This window comes from Phoenix dactylifera, chromosome 6 (genome assembly GCF_009389715.1).
Source record: "Phoenix dactylifera cultivar Barhee BC4 chromosome 6, palm_55x_up_171113_PBpolish2nd_filt_p, whole genome shotgun sequence".
NCBI lineage: Eukaryota > Viridiplantae > Streptophyta > Magnoliopsida > Arecales > Arecaceae > Phoenix > Phoenix dactylifera.
The window spans coordinates 10,109,810-10,135,442 of NC_052397.1; the positions used below are offsets into that span (position 1 = coordinate 10,109,810).

Here is a 25,633-nt window from a genome sequence, read left to right on the forward strand (position 1 = left end):
ATTAAAACGTTTGTGGATGACTAATTAATACTTTTGCAAGATGATTAATTAGTTGCTATGTGCTATGAGTGAAATGAGAGTGAGAGAGAGAGACACAAGCAATCACAAACACAATGTTTATAGTGGTTCGGAGCTAACCCTTGCTCCTACGTCCACTCCTCAAGTCTCACTTGGGAATTCACTATAACCCCTTGGATTACAGCCGGTTGTTTTACAAGCTCACAACCCAACTTGTTGTTTTACGAGCTCACAACGAACTCGGTCGGTTTTCCCAGGCTCACCGACTAAAACCACCCCGATTGTTTTCCCGGGATCACAATCGAACCCTTACACGTTGGTTTTACCCTCGGCTCACCAACCAACCTCTACACTCTTGATTCAATCCCCTGATTGAATCAAGCAAAGACAAGATGGAAAGAACAAGGACAAACAGAAAAACAGAGCTTCTAAAAAATAGATATACAGCAATATAAACTAGAGAGAAGTTAAGAGCCCTCAAACACGTTTGAGTTGGAGTATAGTAGGGCTTCTTGAACTGTGAGTCTCCTCTTGAATGTCTGGTCCACTTGAAGGCAGGAGGAGACTTCTTTAAATGCTGGGAAGAGGTAGCTGGATGGAGTTAATGGCGCTCTTCCTTCTTTTCTGTTGAAAACCAGTTGGCAGAGATAGGATGCTTGATTTCTTTGAGTGGAATAGTGCTTCTCTGCCTTGCTACAGTCCTCTATGGCTATTTAAGCCATCCCCCACGGAAACTAGCCGTTAGACACCTTTTTCTGTCCGTTCTGGACACTCTGCACATCCTGACAATATGTCCGTTGGGGTCGGAGTCGACTCGCGCGATCTGGAGTCGACTCGGCTGTAGCGGGAGTCGACTCATGCTTTTCTGGAGTCGGCTCGGCAACTGTTCCGGATTTGAATTAAAGTGACCTCCGCGACTGGGAGTCGACTCGACTTAACCCAGAGTCGACTCGCCAACTTCTGGAGCTGACTTGCCATTTTCGGAGTCGGCTCATCCCATGAAGTCCATGGAGCTAATTTTTCAACTTGGCCCACTCGAGTCGACTCGACAATCCTGGGAGTCGACTCGGCGCTCAGAGCCCGAACTCCCGATCTTCTGTCTTTTGGCTCGTCCAGTCTTGGAGTCGACTCGAACTGTTTCGGAGTCGACTCGGCTCTCAGTTTCCGAAACACAGCCTTCTGCCTTTTTGATGTAGCGCTGCCTTGGAGTCGACTCGAGCTGTCTGGGAGTCGACTCGGCTCCCAGAGACAATAATTCGGTCTTCTGTCTTTTTGGGGTCGCGCCGTCTCGGAGTCGACTCACGCATTGCGGGAGTCGACTCGGATCTCAGAGTCCGAAAACTGCTCTCTGACTTTTGCCTTGTGTACCACTGAGAGTCGACCTGCCAACCATCGGAGTCGACTCGCGTTCCACAGGAGTCGACTCGAATCTCAGGGTCGAGAATCGCTCTCTGACTTTTCTGTCTGTAACTCCTTGGAGTCGACTCATACTACTCCGGAGTCGACTCGATAATCATCGGAGTCGACTCGCGCACTTCAGGAGTCGACTCGCTGACAGGTTTTGAGTTGAGTCTTTCTGTTCGTCTGTCAGTTCTCAGTCGGAGTCGACTCGTAATGATCCGGAGTCGACTCGAGCCCGTGCCAGTGATTCTGATACGCATGGAGTCGACTCGTAATATCCCGGAGTCGACTCGAGTCTCAGACTTTGGTTCAAACTGACTTCTTAACTTATCCAAAATATCTTGAACCAAGTCTAGAAATACTTAGACAAGATTTTCACTGAAACACTCAATTGAATTCATTAGTAAATAAAAGATATACTCAAATGCTTTGAGCTCATCAAAATCAAATAGAGTTTTAATCAATCACTTCACAAATTGAAACTTGATTAAGCCAGAATACAGACATAATCAAATACACATCCATGAAATTCAGTATGTACCTCATGTTCAGTGCTAGCTGAACATAGACAAAACCAAATCTCACATGACCCACAATTTAATTCTCAATTAAATTGGATCAAGTCCTTCCTACTTAACTTGACTTATGTGCGTGACTCCGATAGGTTCGAACACTAAGCCGGTAGTACATGAACCACTTCATGCACTAATCGAGGTGACCATCTAGCAATGATACCTGACGTCCGGATAGGTCGAATATGCAAAGCAACATTCAAGAACCCATTCATATGGTTACCGCATAATTCATCCTTTTGACCAACGATGCTCAAGATGACCTAAAGTGAACTGTCACACTTTGGTCCGGTCATCCATATTGTATTTCAATTAATTAAATTCAAGTGACCAATCACTTGGTTTACCCTGGCCAAGGTTTTACTAAATTGAAACACAGCGAAACATTAACTCCTATAATCTGGAGCGGTCAATCCCTTCTTGACTCATACACAGACTTCGCGAGTACTTGACTGCACCCAGCAACTTTTCAATATCTGAATTAGAAATTCAGATCGTTCAGTGCCAAAGTACAGTGAGTTGCTTGCAAGTCACCGTGATAGTCTCAGGTCTAAGGGATACTTATGTCCATATGCTTTGTGAGCTAACTCCTGACAGTGGAGTGCTCAACAGGTGAGTCACTGTTCAGCGACGATGTACTCCTACATCTCACCTATATGCCATACCAGTGTCTCCACACTCCTTGGTTAAGAGGACAACCAACTAAATGGCATACAACGATCTATACTTGACATAGCTATTGTCCAATTAATAGCTTGTCAATCGGTCGCGAACCAATTTAAGGACTAAATGATAAAACCTCTTTTATCCACTAAATTAGTCCTAAGGACTTCATCACAATACACAGGAGTTCCTATTTGAAGATGCAACACTTTTGATGAAAAGAATGCCAGAATAGATTTTATTATTCATTAAATAAAACATATACATTATTCTTACAATAAAAATTGGCTTTGGGACACAATTCCCAACAGCGACTATGTTGAGAAGAAGTATGTCGAGATGCAGAGAGTAGACTCCGCGGACAACGTGGCAGACCCATTCACTAAGCAACTAAGTCAACAAAAGACTGAAGCCCACCTTGAGAAAATGGGACTAAGATATATAACTGATTGGCTTTAGTGCAAGTGGGAGATTGTTAGATGTATGCTCTAGAAGCCAATCTGGCTGACACATTGTTAATTCTAGGAACATAATTTTGTACTTGACTATTTATTATTGAATAAATAAAAGGCATCTTTTTATTCATATTGTTTATGTGTCTATGAATCGTCCAAGAATTAATAAGATGATGATGCATATTCTTAAGAGTTAAAAATTTGAGCCATGCATCATTGGTGATTAATTTCTGAATGCTCCTGATCAATGGTTCATCACAAGAACGGTGATCGATCCGATCAGTGCACACATTGCTTTCCTTATGGATGGACGAGACTCGAGTCCACAGTGTGGCGACACTGAAGTGATAGTGCAGGTGCTTGTTAAGAACAAGGGTACTGGCGTGACCAAGACAAGAAGTCACTTGGATGTCTATCCACTCGTCAGTGACTTGCTTGATGTTGCAGTAGTGTAGATTGTCTCTAGCCATATGGGTCCATATAGTGTAGATTGGCTGCAGTAGGTTCACTGTAGGAGTAGGGTATGCATCTATAAGGAATCTATCGACCTTGATAGATAAGGAGAGATCCTATGTGATTTATAAGACTGAGTTCGTAAGACCTCGGCCGGGGCAGATTGCACAGCGGAGAAAGAGTTCTCCGCTTTCGAACTTAAGTCGAATAAATCTTGACATATGACAGACGAAGGGGTTTGACGAGTTATCCATAACCTCCGACTTGTAGGGATCCACGATAGAAGGACTGTATCACATGATGACTGCACCTAGAGGTTCATCATTCTATTCTACTGGGTAGCCACTACATGCTGCTAGGTGTCACTGGTGGATGGTAGGACTCATAGGGATTATCTCGATGATCGATAAATCCTAATGAGTAGAGTTGGAATCGTTCCAATCCATTGAAAGGAGTTTTCAATGATATTGTGATAGAGATCACAATATATCTCACTACCAGTCAGAGTAGAACCTATGGGGTCACACACACTAGAGGCATTGACCGATCCGATGGTTGAATCATGATTAGGAATCACAAGTAATCAATTCGATTGATAATAAGTTGAAGAAGGAACAAAGAAAATTAATTAATTAGACTTAAAACAAGAATCCTACTTGGAGTAGGATTCCTAGAGTCCTAATTGGATTAGGACTAGAATTTCTACTTGGACTGGGATTCCTACTTGGACTGAAAATTCTATTTGGAGCAGGACTGGGATTCCTACTTGGAGTAGGATTCCTATAATCCTAATTAGATTAGGAGTTTTGAATTAAATTTGGATTCCTACTTGGAGTAGGATTCCTAGAGTCCTAATCGGATTAGGACTTCGAATTCAAATTAGAGTCCTAATTGGATTAGGACTAAAATTAAACAAGTCCTAATTGGATTAGGATTTCTTAAGTCCTAATTAATTATTAATCTAATGAATCAACATGACTCCTAATTAGATTAGGATTGAAGAGTTCAATTGAGTCATGGTTCATTCAAGTTCTAATTGGATTAGGACTAGCATAGATTGAACCCAATTGATTTATGATTTGGTTAAGACCTAATTGGATTAGGACTAAGCCATAAGAGGGACAACTAATCCTCCTTAGAGGAGGATTAGGGCATCACAAGAAGGAGGGGATCACGCCCCTCCTCCTTGATTCCTTTGGTGCGGCAAGAAGAAAGGGAGGCACCCCACATGGCATAACATCAAGGGCTCCTAATTTGTAGGAGCCCTAGATGCTTTAAAAGGGGGTAAGGAGGAGGCGCCCTAATTCATTAAAGCCTTCTCCCTTTCCAGCCGTGAGACACCCTCCTCTCCTCTCTTTTCAGCCAAGAAGGGATCAACAAGAGTGGTGGCGGCCTTCTTCCTCCCTCCATCTTGGTTCCAACGCAAGGAAGAAAAAGAAGGCTGCGGGGCTTCGTTTCTCTTCTTCTCTTCATCCTTCTTCTTCCTCCTCCCAAGCACAATCAAGGGTTGATTGAGAGGGAGGACATCAGCCATCAAAGTTATCTCTGCAAGGGAGCTAGCACCCCGGGGAGATAGAAAGCTTGGATCGGTTCCTACTTCGTGTGGATACCCGTAGAGGCCGGACACTTGAACGGCTTCAAGCGAACCTTCATCCAAAACCACGATCATCAGTTTGCGGTGATCATCTACCCGCACAAAGTGAAGATCTGATCTTCTAATGTTTATAAAAAGTTTTTAATCCTTATCTATCTACGAACGGTTTTAAACAACGTTCATGCGATGAACGGTTGATCCCGCGCATGCCTCTTCCGCTGCATCTGAAATTTTGAAATTTTTCTGCGGCATGGGCGGGTTTCTAACAGTTGACTCGAGTTTTCTTGGGATCGGCTCAAGCTCTGAAGGGGTCGACTCGCTGGCCGTATCAGGGGAAGAAGCTCTCTGTCGTCTCAGCCGAGGTCGACCTGCGAAGCTCTAGGGTCGACTCGGATGGACTTTGGAGTCGACTCGAAGGGGAAGGAGTCGACTCGAGATCGGGAAGGTCGACTCTTTCTGAAATTTCTGGAACTTGCGGACGGGCTGAACTCAAGGAACTCGATCTGGATATGGATTTTCAATGAAAAGTGATGGAATTTGGATCGTGGGAGATGTGGGATAATGGCTAGATGGTTATCAATGAAATTTTGAATTAAATTTGAATGAAATCAAATCAGCACCATCCATTTCAAATTATCTCACCCGCATGAACCACTAGTGTTTGAATTTTGAATTCAAACAAGATAGGATCTATCCTGTTACAACCAACCCCTTCATGCACCAACATGATACCAGATTTCCATTTGAATTTCGAATTCAAATGATCAGATGGCGTGCAATTAAAAGGATGATCTCCTTGTGTCACCAACACAATGAAAATTCAACCTTTCCATTTTGCTGACTTCCATCTCCTCTAAGTCCATCTCGCTATAGCTGATAGGGATCCCTGATAAGAGCCTTTAGATCAGATCTAAGTCCTCTTCAATTCCTACTAACCATTCATCCAAGTTCTTTCAAGAAGGTGAATCAAAAGTTGATAGCGTCGTGAAGATTAAAATTCAGCAAAGGAAGATCCTGCGCAAGCTAGCACTTCCGCAGAATTGGTCACTCCAGGAGCTTCACGTGGATTACTCGTAGAGGCCAGACGAGTGTGTGGCTACGAAGCTCGAGCATCGGATCCATTACTTTCAGATTTCATAAAGGTATGAATCTAGATCCAAAGATATCTCTTATAGGTTCCAATCCCTGAGGGTTAAACCTCTTTTGGGGCTCTTCACAGAGTAATCTTCAGAGCCTATTCGATGGGCATTCGAAGATTAGTTGGGTGTTAGATTAGAGTTTACAACTTAATTAATAATCTCATTTTAGATCTGAAATTAATCGTGCAATGATTTTAGCATAATCGTTTAAACGATCCCGGCATATTGATCATGAATACTTGTAGTGGTACTTTAAAATATTTAATTCAATTTTTTCGCTGCGAATTTCAAAATTAAAAGAACTGCATGTGGCTTGATCCCCCTTGTGAACGGGTACGTAGGCAACCCGAACAGGTACAGCGATTGATTTTGAAAAAGTTTTAAATTTTAGCATGCTATCACTACTAGCATCATGGGATCGCTTTCAAGATCTTCCCATAGAGAACTCAGAAGAGGCAAGGAGAGTAGAGCTCAACATTGGTCTTGGTGCCCTTGGTGAGCTAGCATGTCCGGCAATGCTTGATGGCTTGACTAACGTCCTTCCGTAGGGTTGGCTAGAAGAAGCGATCCTCCACCATAGCAATGGTCTTATCATGACCAAAAATGTCCTGCATGTCCTCTGCCATGGATCTTCTTAATGATGCAGTCATGAAGAGAAGTTTCTGGGACACAAAGCCTTGTGCCTCATAATAGGAACCAAGCATGAAGAGAATACTCCATGTGCTACCGCTGGTTCCCGTAGATAGCTCCATGTTGATCGACTGAAATTAAAAATCTGATGCATACAAATTTTTCAGATCGTCAAATCCCGTTACATCTGCATTCAAAAGGGTTAGAAGATGGACTTTTCCGCATCAGCAAATCGGTTCTCCACGCCTGATCTATGCTTCAACACAAAAGTAAATCACTGCAACACATCTACCCATCTAGCATGGTGTGCATCCCCATAGGGGAGGCTGCTGCGGGTACTCATGGTGATCAATGAAGGATCTTCGCTCTGATACCACTTAATGCAGACAGGGATGGATGCTTGCTGAATCTTAGATGATGGTGGTTGATCTCTCTCTTTCCTTTTTCTCTTTCCTCTTTAATGGCGGCTAGGGTTCTTGCGGATGGAGAAAGAAGAATATGAAGATGGCTAATAGATGTCAATTGGGTTCAATGGATGTTTGGCCGAATTGGAGATTAAACTTGAATGGTTGTGGGCGGCTGAAATTGGGTTAGGACCCAAGGTTGGATTGGGTTTGGGCATGAGGTGCTTGGTGGCGTGGATTGGCTTAGGAGTTCTAATGGGATTTGGTTTCTTGGTGAGATGGCAAGATAAGGATGGTGTGGGATATGGATATGAGAGGATAACTAAGGATTAGGATGAGAGATTCTCACTTTCATTGCAATCTAAGGAATGGCGTGAAGGGAAGGAATCGCACCTTTATCCTTCCACCTATCTTGGCATCACACCAAGAAAAGAGAAGTTTCTCACTTATCACGTGAAGGCTCCCAAAGGGCTTCAAATTAATAAAAACTAAACTCTAAATTTTATTCTTCAACCTCTTCTTTATCTAGAGTAAAAGTTGTGATAAGTAAGACTCTTACAATCTGAATTTTTGTGGACTCCTTTAACAAGAACTCCTACTTGGACTAGGACTCCTACTTAAACTAGGACTCCTACTTGGACTAAGACTCCTCCTTGACATGGACTCTTTTAAATCAAACTATTGCACAGATATGCAGCCAAAAGAGGGGTGAATTAGGTTTTTAAATTTCTTTTAAACTAGAATGCAACTGATGCGGTTGGATCCACTAGACCGCCTCGGACTTAATCATTTGGTTATTTTTGCTTTTGAGTCCTTGATGTTAATTTTATTTCAGCATAGCCTTGCTCGGGTTAGCCGACTTGGCCTTTATTAGAGTCACTTTGGGTTTAGTTGTTTCTTGAATTCAATTAGATCAAGTCAAGTTAAGGGGTCCGGTAGCCACCTATAAATAGATGTGGTGAGCACCTATTTCAGTATGCAAAAATTAATTGAAAGGCTTTTGCCCTAGCTCTCTTCCCTTCTCTCTTCTCTTCTTGCGACGCCTTCCTCCTCTCCCTAGGCCGCCGTCCAAGGCCGCCGCCCCCTCCTTCATCCGGCTGCACCACCTCTATCCCGAGAGGCCAGCCACCTTCTCCCTCTTCTTCCTCTCCTCCTTGATCCCTTCCAGCCTCTACAAACAACTCCATCCCGTCGGATTTTCAGCCCGTCCTTCCCTACGTAGTCATCAGTCGGAGACTGATATCTCAAGATCCCGACATCATCTCTAGACCCACGACCTACTGCTGGAAAGCTAACGCGGAGATCTACAACATATCCAAAATTGAGATCGATCTGACGGACGGATCTTCAGAAATTGTGTCTGCAATCAGGTCAGAACCACCCTTCCAGAAATCAAGAAGAGTCAAAAATCTTGAGATACGGATCAAATTCTATCGGATCGCATCAATTTGGTATCAGAGCAGTTCAATCCTTGGCCTTGGAAGATGGTGAACACCCGCTCTACAACCTCGAAGCAGCAAGAAGCGGCATCTTCAAAGGGCATCGACCCACATCAAGAAGGCTCGCGATCACCCGCGGCCTCGGCGGACCTGAGACCCGATCTTGATTCCACCGACCGTCTCTTGGAGTTCTTGCGTGGGAATCAAACAACTATGCAGCAGAGCCAACAACAATTGATGGAGAAGATGGATACCACGCAACGCCATATCGAGATGATGTTGCAACTATTGCTAAATCAGCGGCAAGAAACTCCACCGGGGGGAGCTCCGCGTCGGACCCGGGTGGAATCTCCGGCCCCTACCCGTGGACGACCAGGACGGAGGGGACCCCCTCCTCGTGAGCCTCTCCTTCCCAACCCACCAGAGGAGATGCGGCTGGACCAAGGAGAAGATCGACCTAGACCTCGACCCGAGCTCATACCGATTGGCGCACGCGCTAGGGCTCGGGGGATGAGCCCGATTGGCATCGACGACGGGTCGGATATGGAGGATGATCCCATCCAGAATTTTCAGATGAGGAACCAGCGTGTGGGGGAGTACCCACGCCGAGGATATGAACGAGATCGGGACCGTAATGGAGATCGAGAGGGAGGAAATCGCGGACTGACTCTTAGGCTGAAATTTCCCAAGTTTAAAGACGGCGATCCTCTCGATTGGGTGTATCGAGCTGAGCGGTTCTTTCACTACCATGGCACAGCGGAGGACCAAAAGGTATTGATCTCATCTTTTCACCTAGAAGAGACCGCCCTGCGATGGTTTCAAACCGCCGACCGAGCCCGACCTTTCAACGGTTGGGAGGATTTTTCTGCAGCAATTTGTCGGCGTTTCGGCCCTACCGAGTACGATGACTTCCAGTCTATGCTATCAAGGGTCACCCAAAAGACTACTGTTAAAGCCTTTCAAGAGGAGTTTGAGAGGATCAGCAACCGAGTGGTGGGGTGGAGCGACTCCGCGCTGAAAAGCGTATACCTCGGAGGACTTCGTGTCGACATTCAAGCCGAGGTGAGGACTTTGCGGCCACAATCTCTGGAGGATGCCTTTGCCTTGGCCCTAATGGTGGAAGAGAAGATCAAGACCACTCGATCAGCGGCACGGGGCAGCTGGACCAACCCCCGGGCCGGCCAAACCGCAGGGGGCTCCATCGGCCAGCCGAGAGCGCCGACGGTTGCAGCAGCCAACACAGGGCCGAGGACCCCTCTTCGCTTGTCAGGTGACGTCCAGAGGGTTGAGCGTCCACCCGGGAGGACCTTGACACCAGCACAAGTGGAGGAACGTCAAGCAAAAGGCCTATGTTTTCGCTGCGACGAGAAATTTACACCGGGACACCGGTGTGCGCGGCCCGTCGGAGCGGTGATGTTGATCGACGGATTGGAGGACGAGGCCGTGGCTGAAGATGGTGATGAGGTTGCTGAGGATGAGCCCCAAGATTTAGAGGCCAAGGAAGAGGACGTGCCACCTCAGATTTCATTACATGCCTACTCTGGATCGGCGACACCGAAAATGCTACGCGTGGACGGCATGATCAAAAGATGTGTGGTGCGTATCCTCATAGATACGGGCAGCACCCACAATTTTTTGGATGAGAGGCTCGTCAAACAGATCGGTCTCATAGCAGAGCCGACATTGGGCTTCGACGTGGCATTGGGTGACGGAGCCACGTTGAGGGCGGAGGGCATATGCCGAGGCATCACTTTGACGATCCAGGGCAGCCAATTCAAGCTCGATCTCTATCCGTTGGCATTACGAGGAGCTGATTTGGTCCTTGGTACGCAGTGGCTGCAGAGTCTTGGCCCGGTTACATTCGACTTCGCCGAGATGTGGGTGACTTTCAGACGGAGCGGACGGCGAGTTAGATTGGATGGCATTCGGCCTAGCCCAAGGGCTGCACTTCAGCCCCTAGTCGGCTTGCCCGGACCCGACGCGCACAGCTACTTGATGTAGCTCTTACCTCTGTCGACGGAGACCACGACGGAGGCAGGTATACCTACTGATTTGGCTGCTCTCTTACGGGGTTCGCAGATTTATTTGAGGAGCCTCATGGTCTTCCACCCGAGAGGGAGCACGATCATCACATAGAGATTGTACCGGGAGCAGAACCGGCGAATGTGAGGCCTTACCGCTACCCGCACGTTCAGAAGGAGGAGATCTCAAATATGGTACGAGAGATGTTGGAGAGCGGCATCATTCAGCCCAGTAGAAGCTCATATTCATCGCCGGTGCTGCTGGTATATAAGAAGGACGGGACGTGGCGATTCTGCGTCGACTACCGGGCACTTAACACGATCACCGTTAAGGACCGGTATCCGATTCCAGTCATCGAGGAGCTGTTGGATGAGCTTGCTGGTGCGGAATACTTCAGCAAACTTGATCTCCGTGCCGGATACCACCAGATCCGTGTCAGGCCCGAAGATGTGCACAAGACGGCGTTTCGGACACACGATGGCCATTATGAGTTCAGGGTGATGCCGTTCAGCCTCACCAATGCACCAGCGATGTTCCAGGGGCTCATGAATGACATATTCAGACCATTACTACGGTGGTATGTCCTTGTATTCTTCGATGACATACTGGTTTATAGTCGTTCATGGCAGGAGCACCTAGAGCACTTAGAAGAAGTGCTGAAAATTCTGCGCGGAAATCAATTGAAGGTAATGCGATCCAAGTGCCTATGGGCCGAGCCGAAGGTCGAGTACCTAGGCCATGTCATCTCTGCTGCAGGTGTGGAGCCGGACCAAGCAAAGATACATTGCATGACCGAGTGGCCGCTACCCAAGAACCAAAAGGAGCTGCGAGGATTTTTGGGCCTAACCGGTTATTACCGCCGGTTTGTGGAGGGATATGGAAAGATCGCCGCGCCACTGACCCTGTTGCTGCGAAAGGGCGAGTTTAGATGGACCGAGGCAGCGACGGAAACATTCGAGAAGCTCAAGGAAGCCATGACGACGGCCCCGGTTTTGGCACTACCCGATTTCGCCAAACCGTTTGTAGTCGAGTGCGATGCTTCCGGTGCCGGCATTGGTGCTGTTTTGATGCAGGAGGGACGGCCAATTGCTTTCATGAGCAAGGCGTTGTCCCCTAGGACCCGCTTGCTGTCCACATATGAGAGGGAGATGATGGCGGTCATCCATGCAGTCACAAAGTGGAGGCCGTACCTTATCGGCCGCCGATTCATCGTTCGGACTGATCAGCAGAGCCTTCCATTTTTTCTTGAGCAGCGCATACATACTCCAGCCCAGCAGAGGTGGGTGTCGAAGCTTCTCGGCTACGACTATGAGATGGTGTACAAAAAGGGCGCAGAAAATCGAGTAGCGGATGCACTATCGCGCCATCCCGAGTCCGGCGAGTTGGCGGCTTTGACTATGCCGTTTTTTCCTTTTATTTCAGACTTGAGGACCGCCACATGCCGGGATCCGGACCTAGTACAGATCCAGAGGGAGTTGGCAGCAGATCCGAGTAGTCATCCCGAGATGGAGGACCGAGATGGGTTGATTCTGGACCATGGGTTGATCCGCGTGCCCACCGATTCAGCCATGCGGCAGGTATTGATCCAGCACTTCCATGATACTCCTTTTGCTGGACACGAGGGATTTTTCAGGACTTACAAGAGGCTGAGTCAGAGCTGTACGTGGGTAGGCATGAAGGCAGCGGTCAGAGCTTATGTACAGCAATGCGATGTGTGCCAAAGGGCGAAGGCGGATTCACTGCGACCTGCGGGTCTACTTCAGCCTTTACCGATTCCTGATCAGGTTTGGGAGGATGTGTCGATGGACTTCCTTGAGGGGCTGCCATTAGTTCGAGGGTACTCAGTGATCATGGTCGTTGTGGACCGCCTCAGCAAGTATGCCCACTTTTCGGCGCTCGCACATCCATTTTCTGCTCGACGGGTGGCAGAGGTCTACATACGGGACATTGCTCGATTACATGGTATGCCTCGGACTATTGTTTCTGATCGTGACCGCATTTTTGTTAGCGCATTCTGGCAGGCTTACTTCAAACAGCAAGGGACGAAGCTTGCCATGAGCTCGGCTTACCACCCTCAGACCGATGGGCAAACGGAGGTGGTAAACCGCTGCATCGAGCAGTACTTGCGCTGTATGATTGGTGATCGGCCCCGAGAGTGGCTTTCTTATTTACCTTGGGCCGAGTATTCGTACAACACCGCTTTCCACTCAGCCATAGGGATGACACCCTTTGAGGCAGTGTATGGACGAGTACCACCGACGCTGCGAGTTTATGATCCACTGTCACATGCGGACCGGACAGAGGCAGATTTTGAGCTCTTAGACCGCGATGCTACCTTACGGCGGTTAAGTTCCACATAACGACTGCGCAGAACAGGATGAAGCAGCTGCATGATCGGAAGCACAGAGATCCAGTATACGAGGTGGGCGACTGGGTATACGTCAAGGTGCAGCCTTATCGACAGTTGACACTGCGGCCCATGGCGAACCAGAAGCTCTCTCATCGCTTCTATGGGCCCTTTTAGATAATGGAGCGCATTGGACCCGTGGCGTATCGCTTGGACTTGCCGACTACATCGAGAGTTCACCCGGTATTCCACGTGTCGCTTCTGAGGGCCCGGCTTGGACCCAAGACATCTGTCGGCCCAATCATACATGAGCCACCGAAGGACGAGGTAGTGGAGCCAGTTCGAGTGCTGGCGAAGCGTAGAATACGAGTAGAAGGACGACTGGAAATCCGGATACTAGTGGAGTGGTTGGGAAGAGCAGCAGACCAGGCCACATGGGAGTTTGAGACTGAGATACTTGATCGTTTCCCTGACTTCCGACCTTGAGGACAAGGTTAAGGGAAGCGTGGTGGAGTGATGCGGTTGGATCCACTAGACCGCCTCGGACTTAATCATTTGGTTATTTTTGCTTTTGAGTCCTTGATGTTAATTTTATTTCAGCATAGCCTTGCTCGGGTTAGCCGACTTGGCCTTTATTAGAGTCGCTTTGGGTTTAGTTGTTTCTTGAATTCAATTAGATCAAGTCAAGTTAAGGGGTCCGGTAGCCACCTATAAATAGATGTGGTGAGCACCTATTTCAGTATGCAAAAATTAATTGAAAGACTTTTGCCCTAGCTCTCTTCCCTTCTCTCTTCTCTTCTTGCGACGCCTTCCTCCTCTCCCTAGGCCGCCGTCCAAGGCCGCCGCCCCCTCCTTCATCCGGCTGCACCACCTCTGTCCCGAGAGGCCAGCCACCTTCTCCCTCTTCTTCCTCTCCTCCTTGATCCCTTCCAGCCTCTACAAACAACTCCATCCCGTCGAATTTTCAGCCCGTCCTTTCCTACGCAGTCATCAGTCTGAGGCTGATATCTCAAGATTCCGACATCATCTCTAGACCCACGACCTACCACTGGAAAGCTAACGCGGAGATCTACAACATATCCAAAATTGACATCAATCTGACGGACGGATCTTCAAAAATTATGTCTGCAATCAGGTCAGAACCACCCTTCCAGAAATCAAGAAGAGTCAAGAATCTTGAGATACGGATCAAATTCTATCGGATCGCATCAGCAACGGATAAGGTATGATTTCAACTCGAAGGATATAATGCGCTTTTAAGCAATGAATGAATAAAAGCAGAAGTTAAAGTGCAATAGTATAAAGAGAAAAGCACACACAAACACAAGAAATTTATAGTGATTCGGTGTAACCCACACCTACATCCACTCTCCAAAACTCTTGGAAATTTTACTATAACCACCCATATTACAGTATGGCTATTTTTCGAGCTCACAACCCAACTTGCTGTTTTTTTGGGATCACAACGAATCCAGTCGGTTTTCACAGGATCACCAACCACATCCTTAACCTGTTTATTTTTCGGGTTCACAAATAACCTAGTCAGTTTTCATAGGCTCACCAACCAAAACTTACACGATTGTTTTCTAGGTTCACAAACAATCCCGTCGATTTTCACAGGCTCACCAACCAAAACCTTAACCTTATTGAATCTCCTAATTCAACAACTTCCAATTGGGTTTGGAAGAACTCTTATCAGTTTCATATTTAATAGACACTGATACAGCAGAGTTTATCAGCAAAAAGATAAATGTTGTAACAAAGTAATTAAAGCTTGAATATAAATGAAATCAATAAAAATGGATCAGAAGCTTTGAAGATGGTCGTTGGCTGTAGATAAGAAGCTTGATTGCACAGCACCACTTTTCTGTTAAATATCCCAACTTATTTCCTCACAAAATGGTTTTTTCCTTTGAAAGCTTTTTTGTGAGGATTTAAACTTTGGAAGCTCGGATTTGGAGTTTATGGAATCTTTCTCTTGTTTCTCTCTTTTCTCCTTTGGTGTTCCTTTGAATTTATAGACTGTAAGCTTTTCAGGAAGTACTGGATACCAGTCATACCAAGAAACTATCTGTTGTTCACCCAGAAGAAGTAATGTCGAAAATAACTGTTGGAGCTGTCAGGAAGCCATGGGTCGACTCACCAGGTTCGAGGATTGTCGCGTGTACAAAGGGAGACGATTCACTAAGTATAGGAGTCGACTCTTTCCTTCAATCCATACAATGTTCCTGCATTTGCTTCTAGGGTTGACTCGTTAATGTCGGGAGCCGACTCATATAGATATTGGGTCGGCTCATCAAGCACAAGAGTCATATCATTCCTTTAGTGCTCATCGGTTACCTGCGCTCCCCCAAGGGTCGACTCTATAATGTCGGGGGTCGGCTTATGTATAAATCGAGTCGCCTCCGCAAGCATGAGAGTCGGCTCATGTACTTGGTCTCAGGCAGTTATTCTTCTCTGTTTCTCTTGAACTACACAAAGGTCAACTCCTTAATTACAAGGGTCGACTCACTCAGTTTACAGACAGAATTACCAAGTTTTTTGATTTTGTTTTTCTTAATTCTTTGGAGTTTATAGGTGCAACTTTCGTCTAGAGATCTACCCCTTCACATTTAAGTTAACATCATTAGAGTACACATTTAACTCAATTGTTTTTGTGATCATCAAAATCCATCCTTTAGGATTAACACAAACTATTGACTAAATTAAATAACATGATTGGACTCCCACTCAACTTTGGACTCCCCATGGTGCATGGACTAGAGTCCAAGTTGGCTAAGATTCCTCCCACACGCTATGAAACAAAAATGAAATAGACTCCATCCAATCTAGAACTCCTCAACGCCATAGACTCAATGAGATTTGGGCGTTCGACACTAGAACTCAAAGAGGACTTGGCACGCCCCAACAAATGGACTTAATCCTCACACGCCCAAAGGTATTGGGCTCAATGCTTCTGCATTAAAGTCCTAGTTGATTTGAGAGTCCTAGTTGGTTTGGGAGTCTTAGTTGATTTTGTTTAGTTGATTTCGTCAAAGGATTGAGTTATTTTGAGAGAGTCCTTATTAAAGTAGGAGTCTGATTTCTTCTCAAATTCTAGTTGTTAAGAGTTTCCTGATTTCCCAACATCCTACTCTATATAAAGCAGAGATGATTAATAAAGCATATGAAGTTTTAGAATTGAAAAAAAAAATAAGAGCTATTCTCTTGAAGCGAGACGCTTCTTCTCCCTCTTTGGTGCGACACCAAGCTTTTGGAAGAAGTTGAGTGAAGGTGAGACTCATTCGCCCATCTTCATGCCAAGTCTTTGAGAGTTTGTGTGAGAATGAGACTCTTTCACTCAACCTCTTAATTATCTCTTCCTTCCCACGCCACCATCTTAGAGTTTGAGTTTCATTAGGACTCTTAACCTCTAGCCACACCACCCAATTCATCACACTACAAACCAAATTCCACATCGAGCCCAACCCAATCTCATCGCATCCACAGTCCCTCAAGCACGATTCACATCCAATTGAGCCGCTTCCTCACCCCAATTGGCCATCTATCCTCAACCATAACCTAGCCTATCCGCCAAAGAAAGAAGAAAAGAAAAAGGAGTCATCGCCTTTCCCAAGATCTTCTCCCCCATCACGCCCCTGCTGTGCCACTACGGTGTCTCCCTAAAAGCTGACGCCATTGGCCAGTGTGCCTCTCAACCATTCCCATCAAAGGTGAGCACGACTTCAGGAGATCTGAGTGGCACCGTCGTCATTCCTCCTCTCTTCCCCTATTATTTCTTTTTTTTATTGTTATTTGATTATTTAAGGCCCTTTCATGCCCTCTCCATGGAGTCACAAGTTCGGCTCCATTGATGTTGACGGCAAGGAGGGAAGTCCAGCCAAGCCAGTAACTAATCTGCTACCATAGATGCAATAGAATCACTTCCATGAAGGGGAAGCCAATGAACCCTGCTTGAAGCCAATGAACCCTGCTTGATTCCAACCCTGCTGGAAGATGAGAAGAGAAGTCTCCAGCCCCAAGTAATTCCAATAGGAAGGATCACATAAGACTCCAACTCTGAGTAATTCCAGTAAGAAAAATCTCATAATCACTCTTGGATGAGTTAGAAATCCCTGTTTTTGTAATCTTGGATAAGTTAGAAATCCCTTTAGATGGATGTTATCCCATAACCACTATAAAAACATATCCCATCGAATCTTAAATATCCAAATTTAAAATAAATAAATAAAACAAATTCGGCATCTTGTTAGTCTGGGCTCTACCTAGATGGGCTTAACTTGGACCAAGTCCAGCAGAGACTGCATGTAGCGCATAGCACAATCTTTGGTCCCGTTCCTTCTTTATGCTGTCAGGTTTATCATCAATGAGGAAACATTGGGTGCCAAGGCTCATACTCTACTTTGAAGGTGGACAAGTTGGAGTACGAATGGCATTACCACCAGAGAACTACATGCGATTTGATCCAGGAACCGGATTGATGTGCTTAGCTATCTTGGAGTCTTTTGATGGTTTGTTAGCGTTGCGCGGCTTCAGGCAGCAAAATATGCACATCTTCCATGATCTGGAGAATGAAATGCTGTCATTTATTCATGAAACTGTGGTAAGCTGTGAATCTCCGAAGAAACAGCGAGCTCAGTCGTAAAGAAAGGTTCGCTCTGATAACTCAAAAGGATCTTATCTCAAGTTGCTACAAGTTGCAGGTAACCCTTTATTTATGATGTAGTGAACCTAAATATCATGAAAAAATAATGGAAAAGGATTTTCTTTAAAAAAGAAGAAAAACAGAGAAGGGTGTATTTGATGTGCGTATCTTGCATTGTGGTTACCATTTGATATAAAGGTTGCAGGAGACCGCATGTTCGCTACGAATAGAAGGCCAACACACTTTTGTAACGAACATCTCAGGTGACATCATTGGATCGTGGCGCTGACATTAGGGGCATGTTTGGTGAAGGGAGTTGGAGTCTGAAATCGGAATGGGAATGAGTAATTCCCATTCTTTTGGTTGAGGGGAGTTTTATTCCGATTTCGATTCTAAAGGAAATGAAAATCTCCAATCCTCCGGACCCAATTCCTACTCTCTCCTAATATTTAAATTTCATTCTGATTTCGATTTTAATTCAGGTCAAAACCAAACACATCGAAGGATGTGGCCATTCTAATTCTCCTTCCAATCCATTTTAATTTCAATTTTGATTTCAATTCTGGTCATAAACTAAACATGTCCTAGAAGAAACTTGCTAGGATTAATCTGTTACTTATAACTGTCTCCTTGGAGTCCGAGGTAGGAATTTGATTTGGAGTAGGAAATGATGGCTATATTAGAATGGATATAGATGTGAATCAGTTTGGTTTATTGTTAATTTTTGTGAAGAAAGGATCCTAGAATTAGTAGACATAGTAAATCAGCCCACGATGCTAGGAAATAAAATGGAAAAATTAGAATTAAGTTTTAAAAATAGAACTTAAAATACAAATAATGATTCAGTTATTGATATATAAATATATCATTTAAAAATAAAGAAAATGTGATAAGAACAAAAAATAATTACTATTATAATCGATGTTTGAAAAGCATGTGAAGGTTTCAAATAAATAAGCCAATATTATATTTTTCCAAAAAAGCAATATTAGACAATAAGTTGAGAGATAAAAGAAATGGTAATTAGTATAAAATAATTATAAGAATTCTAAAATGCTACTTAAATGATTGACCAAATCAACAAATTCATATAGTATATTTGATGAAATCAAAAGAAAGAAAAGGAAAATATCAAACAGCAAAATAACAAAAAAGTTTCAAATCTAAACTTCCCTAATCTAACTCCAACTTGACTTTTAGAGTAAAACTGATAGATTAAATAGTGATCGAAATCTTTTACCCAAAAAAGTAGAGATCCAATTTAAAACAGCCTCAAATTGAGACAGATACAGGTCTTATCTATGGGGCTCGGCTCAACAAAATTCAAATGCATCTGGTTTGATGCGATAATAATTAGTTAAAAATTCTAAGCCAAGCTTTGTTATGGTGCATTATCAAACTTAAGGCAGAACAAAATGATTTAGCGCACCTTTTTTCCGATCCATCAAATATAAGACTATATCTTAGACATTCTATAAAATATTGACCTCCTTTACCACTTAATAGCACTTTCTAAAGAACTTTAAAAAAGAAACCAAAATCTAGATTCTCTTGAAAGTGTTTTTTTTTTTCCTGCTGCTTCTTGTAGAAGCACTTCTTAGATCTTGCTGCCAAATGTTTATTATTTTAGAAAGTACTACTGAAACATTGTAAAAAAATTATTTTAAGCAACACTAAGCCACCAAACATGTAAGTCTTGCTTGAGCACATATACCATTATGATGAAGGTTAGGTAATCCTTAGTCCATGCGAGATCAAAGTAACACATCACAAAACATAAACTAAAAGATAAGTTTTAATCAGAAGCAATTATATCAAACTAAAAGCAAAATTATAAGAAAACAAGTAGAAACAAGTAGAAACTAGAACTGGAAAAGAATTTTATAAGCTACACTAGACAATTGGAGTAACAAGAACTTCTTGCACTTTTCCTTCCTCTTTCAACCTCGTATCTTCAATTTTTGTAGGACCTTGATAAGACCGGCCGCTTATCGATTGCCTCTACTGAGCCGCTGTCTTGCACTATGAGCTCTTAAACAGTCTCATTCTCTGATTAATTGATTACTAAGTATAATGAGACGGGATATAAAAGAGATTTTCTAAACCAATAAGTTTTCCTAATCCTCAAAGGATACAATTTACTGAAAACAAGAAAAATTGACTAAAAATAAAAGAATGTCATCCTTAAATTAATATGTTTTGGAATGTATTTTCTTACATATTTGAAACTTTGTCAACATTGACACGCCTTCAATAAATTATCCATATCTCTCTATTTCAATCTCATATTTTGGAGGATTCAAGATGCATTGGATTGGAATGATTGCTTTATGGAGGACGTCATAGAGGTGGTCTTAACAGAAAATTCTGACTACGTCAATGCTAGTAAGTAATAACGTTATCTTTCGAACTAATATATATGAGACTGTTCTTTTCAATTCATCTTAATATAATCTTCAACATTTAAGTCTAATAGGTACTTATGAGTCAAGTGTCACCTTATATCCTTTCATAGAATCATGCTAGAAGCATGGTGTTTATCCAGAGTATATTCCATTCCAGAGTAGATTTTAGCATGAATTGCAAGAAACGGGCTCTCAAGCTTATTTAAACGCAGATTTTGATGTAGCCACTCAATTCTTTTATTTCCATCGCTTGTGTGACCCTTACGAGGCCTCCTTGGTTCAGGAATGTGGCAAGTATATTACTCATTAGGGTTTCCGCCATGCTTAGATTCCCTACTTAGTCATGAAGCCCTTGTAGGTTTTCATCCATCCCAATTTATTATTTCTAGTGTTCTTTCACTTTTTATCCTTTCAAATTTTCACTACGTCCTAACAAGTTTTCACCATAACCATTTTACTTGGGGCCACTTTTTTTGTTCGTTTTTGAAGAGAGACTCCACACTATGATCGGAGTCGACTCACTACAATGATAGACGATGTATGCGGTTCTAGAGTATGCTTTACATCTTAAAACTGTTTTCTAATAAAGCACATTGGTGTACCATTTTCATATTATATTTAGGAATCAGCAAACCTTTTTCGTTATCCTTGTGCTTGGCAAGAATTACTCCTTGCATAATGGGAATATTATCCAGTTTTAATTCCTTTAGAAAAAATACCGTTCACATCCTTTCCTATGGGGTAAGATACTCATTCAACGAACCAACTTTATTTGATCTTGTCCGTGGTGTTAAATGGGCTCCAGGTCTGAAATCTTGTAGACACCTGTTGAAGTCCAGCTAACATGTCCCACTTTATACTTGCTGAAGTCTGCCAGAGCAACTGATCAAAGGAAAGAAGTGGCAAGTAGTACATGCCTTGCCCAAACCCAGAAACTTTACTAACAGCAAATCAGAAGAAGATTTGGAAAAAAAGAAAGAAATATAAAAGGGAAAATTGCACCTAAAGATCTTGACTAAGAGATTTCATGTACAGTTTACAGAATACAGTTACACAACTTTTAGATGAGTCGTGAAAAAAATCAACTGGATATAGACCACTCTAATTTCCAGGAAATGGGAACCCACAACCTATATGGACATTAGTGGTAAATCTCATTTTTTTATCCTACACTCCAAGCGCGCACCTAATTTCTGAACAGATAGTTTAGCCAATCTAACAAAGTCCTGAAACTTTAGAGCAATCCAAGCCTTTTTTGACCGTCATCGACCATGGGGCTCAAGGGTATCCTTGCACTTCCCAATCATCATGCAAATATGAAGATTCCTTTTCCTAAGAGCAGGAAAATTCCACAGGATCTTTTCAAGAGGCACATCATGATCTTAACCTTAAACCTGAAACTGCATTCTGGCACATTTTCTAATGAGATGCTTCTAATTTGTGCTCTTCTAAAAGATTAGGAATATAAAATCTTTTTGCCTATAATTGAGCAACCTCAATACCCCTTCAGAAAAAAGCATTCCAAACAGCACCATCTCCTTCACCACACTTAGCATGGACATCCTTTATCCTCTCCACTGATTTGCATATCCCACTGCAACTCCAGTCAAATGATGCAATGCATACATTTCCAGCCCGCGCTTTCCCCTCACAGTCTGGAGAAAGGCAAGAGACAAGTAAAAAGGATGGAATTTTCAAAATTCCTTGATTCTAGTAACTAGGAAGGAAACAAAACCTGGTGGAGTTTTACAGCACATGTTCCTCTCATCAATGTGCTCCACATCCAGTCCAATAAACCAAGCTCCTAATGATACATCCTCATTGGCATATTTGTGCAATATAGGCCTGCAAGCATTAAAGGAACACATCCAGATCATTCCATGTTTTAATCAAGCATGGCTATCTGAGCTAGTTGTGCTGTCTTACTGGTTGATTGTGATGTATGTAGCCAAATCCTTCGATATAGCATAAATCTGCCCTGTAGCATGGCGGAAGTACTTGTTCCCTTCCTCTCCAAATTTCCAGAATTCAGGTTCATGATATTTCACATTCCTACAGTACAGATGAAATGATTCACATGCATTCTATAGATTGCCACTTTTGTAATGACCATTCTGTAGAAAAAGATACAAGTATTACTTATTAGAGAGAACCGGCCCAGACTTCATACACCCAATGTAGGTTCTCGGTTTTGATCTGTGTCGAGCAAGAGTTGTGGCTAACATACCTGTATTATATATAAAATGTACCAGTATATGTTATTCACGTGTACGCTCATTAGTTAACAAATTAAAAAATCAGTTCCAGGTATGCACCTAGATTTACATGAACATCATCATCCACCTTGACATAAAAGTCAGCATCCCATATTGCAACTGCAGTGGAAAAGAATATTTTTGTTTTCGTAGATAGTTCATGGTACCCTTCGACATGCTCCTGTGTGACAGCCAACAGAGTCAGGGCAGATCTAGACCATAGCTATTTAGTTGGGAAGAGTTTCAGAACATAACAAATTAGTATATTGAAAAGAATACACCTTACCAGCCGCAGAATATCATTATGCTGAGCCTCCTCTGAGTGTATAGCTTTATCTAAAATACTGTTGGATGTAGCACTGCTCAAGAATGGTTACAGTTAGTCTTTCAATAAAATGGGGGCAAGGACAGAAGCATGATTTGCTTGGGCGGTACGAAGCATATCGTACCGTATCGATTCAATACTGGCATATGGTATGGAAGGCATACCGACACTTGGTACGCTGAAAAGATCTTATACTGTATCGTACCGACAAAGTGCTAGTGTGGCACTAATATAAGGTCCAGTACCGGGACGGTAACCTCGGACAGAAAAAATGTGATATAAAGATGAATTTCACAAAAAAATAATTTTATTTCAAAAAAGAAAAGGAAAATGAAGATTTCATAAAAAGAAAAAAGATAACTAAATTAAGGTTATGTTTTCCGTCAAACAATTTAAATTACAATTAAACAAGCAAAGTTTTCACCCTGACATGTTTAAATTAGTAGTAAACATACAAATAACAAAATAGTCAACCAATAAATTCATCATTCTAGGAAACTAGAACTTTGAATTCCCCTTTAGGCCTGTTTGGACATAAGAGCCCATCAGCATGGTATGTTTCCATCACAACAACTTTATCTATTCCATGTTTGGAAAACTAACTTAACAAAAATAAAGAAACTTAGACTTGCCACAGATTTTGCTCTGAAAAAATCAGAAAATACACATTAAAATGGACGTAACTTAACTACTTCTAAGAACAATCAGTATAGATTAAGAGGATGTGAAGAGTTCAAGTGGCATTTCTATTCAAGTTCCTCAAATTCAGATCATTGTATGTTATGCATGAATATCAGTTCTAATATTTGAAATAGCTCTTAATGTTATTTCCATTCAAGTTCTTGCATTGCAAGGTTGCTGCAATGCAGATGGATTATGTGCGAAGTGTACAGGAATGACTTCAAAAGTTATATCAGGCATTATATAATTTCTATACGGTTAACTATTAAGTATTTTCATTTAAAAAGGTGTGAATTTGAGTAGAATTTTATCTTTATTATTTCATGAAAACATCTTATACCGAACCATCATCAGATATTTAGAAATAGATTTAATACTTAAAGATGCTTACATCTTCCTAATCATTTTAATAATATTTAAATATTTCTAAATTTCATAATAGTGAGTTTCATCATTACTTTACAAATCTAAAATACTATATTCTATTTTATGCCTGTCTCAGCTAGAACTATGCAAATGAAGTACTGGCTATGTCCAAGCCATCACATGCTCCACTAAGAAAATATAAACTTTGGTTGCTGGATCCATTTCTCGGATCATAAGTGATGATGACTGGTAAAAATTAATCAACTAATTTATTTATATTCTCAGAAGTTTTGTCTGGGTAATTTTTCAAGTTGGTTTTGAGTCCTATTTAAGTAGGACCGGTGTGAAAAATATTACATAAGTCATAAAGTTGTTAGAATTCGAGATTTGGTTGTGTTAGATGTCTCTCAATATAAGGTTATATAGAATTTCAAATTTTTCACCTTTCTTTTTTGGAAGGCTTTCAAAGATGGTTATTCTGTACTCAAGAGGCCGTAGGAACTCATGAAAAGTCTATAGGACTTATTTAGCTGATCAAAAATCATTCTGCATGATTTCTTTTTAAGGAAAGAAAAAAAGGATTTATATAAGCTAGGTCCCCCTTTCTTATCTCCTCCAATCTCTCACTCCCACCCCCCACCCCCCAAAATTCAAAAGAAAAAATATTTTTTATCTACACTAATATCACTTTTATTGTCTTTTCTGCATGAATTATTTTCCAAGTTTTCGTTATAGATCCACTCGAGACCCTCTCATTTAGCTTAAATCCTTTTAGAACCTTATTTCTCTTATCCTTCCCCATCACGAAACCCTAGTATAGGTCTTTTGTGACCTTATATTTGTCTCTAATCTCAAAATTTTATCAGTTTGTCACACATAGAGGTTGATATTAAATAATCTAATCAGCCCTAACCCAAACTAAATCCCTTTCCTAGGCCTACGTACACCCTCATACCTACCCGATGGTATGATACGGTATGATATTGTGTTATGCTGATTCGCCACATATCAAGAAAGGGGAGCTGGAGAGAGAAGTGGAAAGGGAGAAGGAAAGAGAGGAAAAGAGAGGGAGAGAGAGGGAGGGGAAGAGAGAGAGATACCGGGAGAGGGAGAGAGAGGGGGCTCGAAAGCCTTCTACTTTGATCATCTGCAAATTCCACTAGGCGAAGCCTCTGTTTCGAACAAAACAGAGGCTCGGGCCCCAAGTTTTTTTTGCCATTCTTTAAGAGTGCCGATTTCACTTAACATAGGGAGAAAAAAAATTTGAGGCCAAGCTCCTGTTTCATCCAGTGGGGCCTATGAACGAGCAAAGGCGACGAGGGATTCCAAGCCCCCTCTCTTGCCCACTCTCAGCATCTCTCTCTCCCAACTTCCCTCTCCCTCTCGCCTCCTCCCTCCCTTTTTGTCTTTTTCTCTATTTCCTTCTCCCTCCCCTCTTTCCTCGCTAGTTTCTCGAATCAACGGGAGAACTGTGTTGGCTCGGGCCCAGAACAACTCGGTACACCCCAAATCAAATGTTTCGAGATGGTGTGGTGAACCTTGCTCATTAGATCCTACATCAATATGATATTGGAGCTAAAGGATATTACCTTATCCTTTCATTCTTTTCCTCGATCTTTTTCTATCCTCTCCTTTCTTTTTCATTATGTTATCCAACAAAGAATTAGATTTCAAGACCACTGCTCCCCATCAGCATGTCAAATATGGGAAGCAGGGTCGGCGGAACCGATACCAGGCACCGTACCGGTTGCCCGGCAGCACGAGTCGGTACAGGCCTGCATCGTGCCGTGCCGGGCCTATACCGATACATTAGAAGAGG

At 43.0% G+C, this 25,633-nt stretch overlaps 1 protein-coding gene and 1 long non-coding RNA gene across 3 annotated transcripts in view; one reads left to right on the forward strand and one right to left on the reverse strand.

The window, feature by feature from the left end:
- The first annotated feature begins 16,538 nt into the window (after positions 1-16,538).
- LOC120111044 lies at positions 16,539-20,888 on the forward strand. Its single transcript, XR_005512181.1, has 2 exons — positions 16,539-16,850; positions 17,547-20,888. It is a non-coding gene; the product is annotated as an uncharacterized LOC120111044 (long non-coding RNA).
- A 278-nt stretch (positions 20,889-21,166) lies between these two features.
- The window catches only part of LOC103697906 (beta-1,3-galactosyltransferase 7-like), a 31,036-nt gene continuing 26,569 nt past the window's right edge, over positions 21,167-25,633 (reverse strand). For both annotated transcript variants that reach the window (XM_039127376.1, XM_039127375.1), the window contains exons 6-11: positions 22,729-22,801; positions 22,503-22,623; positions 22,327-22,414; positions 22,114-22,239; positions 21,923-22,032; positions 21,167-21,842 (exon numbers count right to left, since the gene is read on the reverse strand). In XM_039127376.1, coding sequence (XP_038983304.1) covers positions 21,694-21,842; positions 21,923-22,032; positions 22,114-22,239; positions 22,327-22,414; positions 22,503-22,623; positions 22,729-22,801 — 667 coding nt within the window. In that variant the 3' untranslated portion in view covers positions 21,167-21,693. The remainder of the gene's footprint in view (positions 21,843-21,922; positions 22,033-22,113; positions 22,240-22,326; positions 22,415-22,502; positions 22,624-22,728; positions 22,802-25,633) is intronic.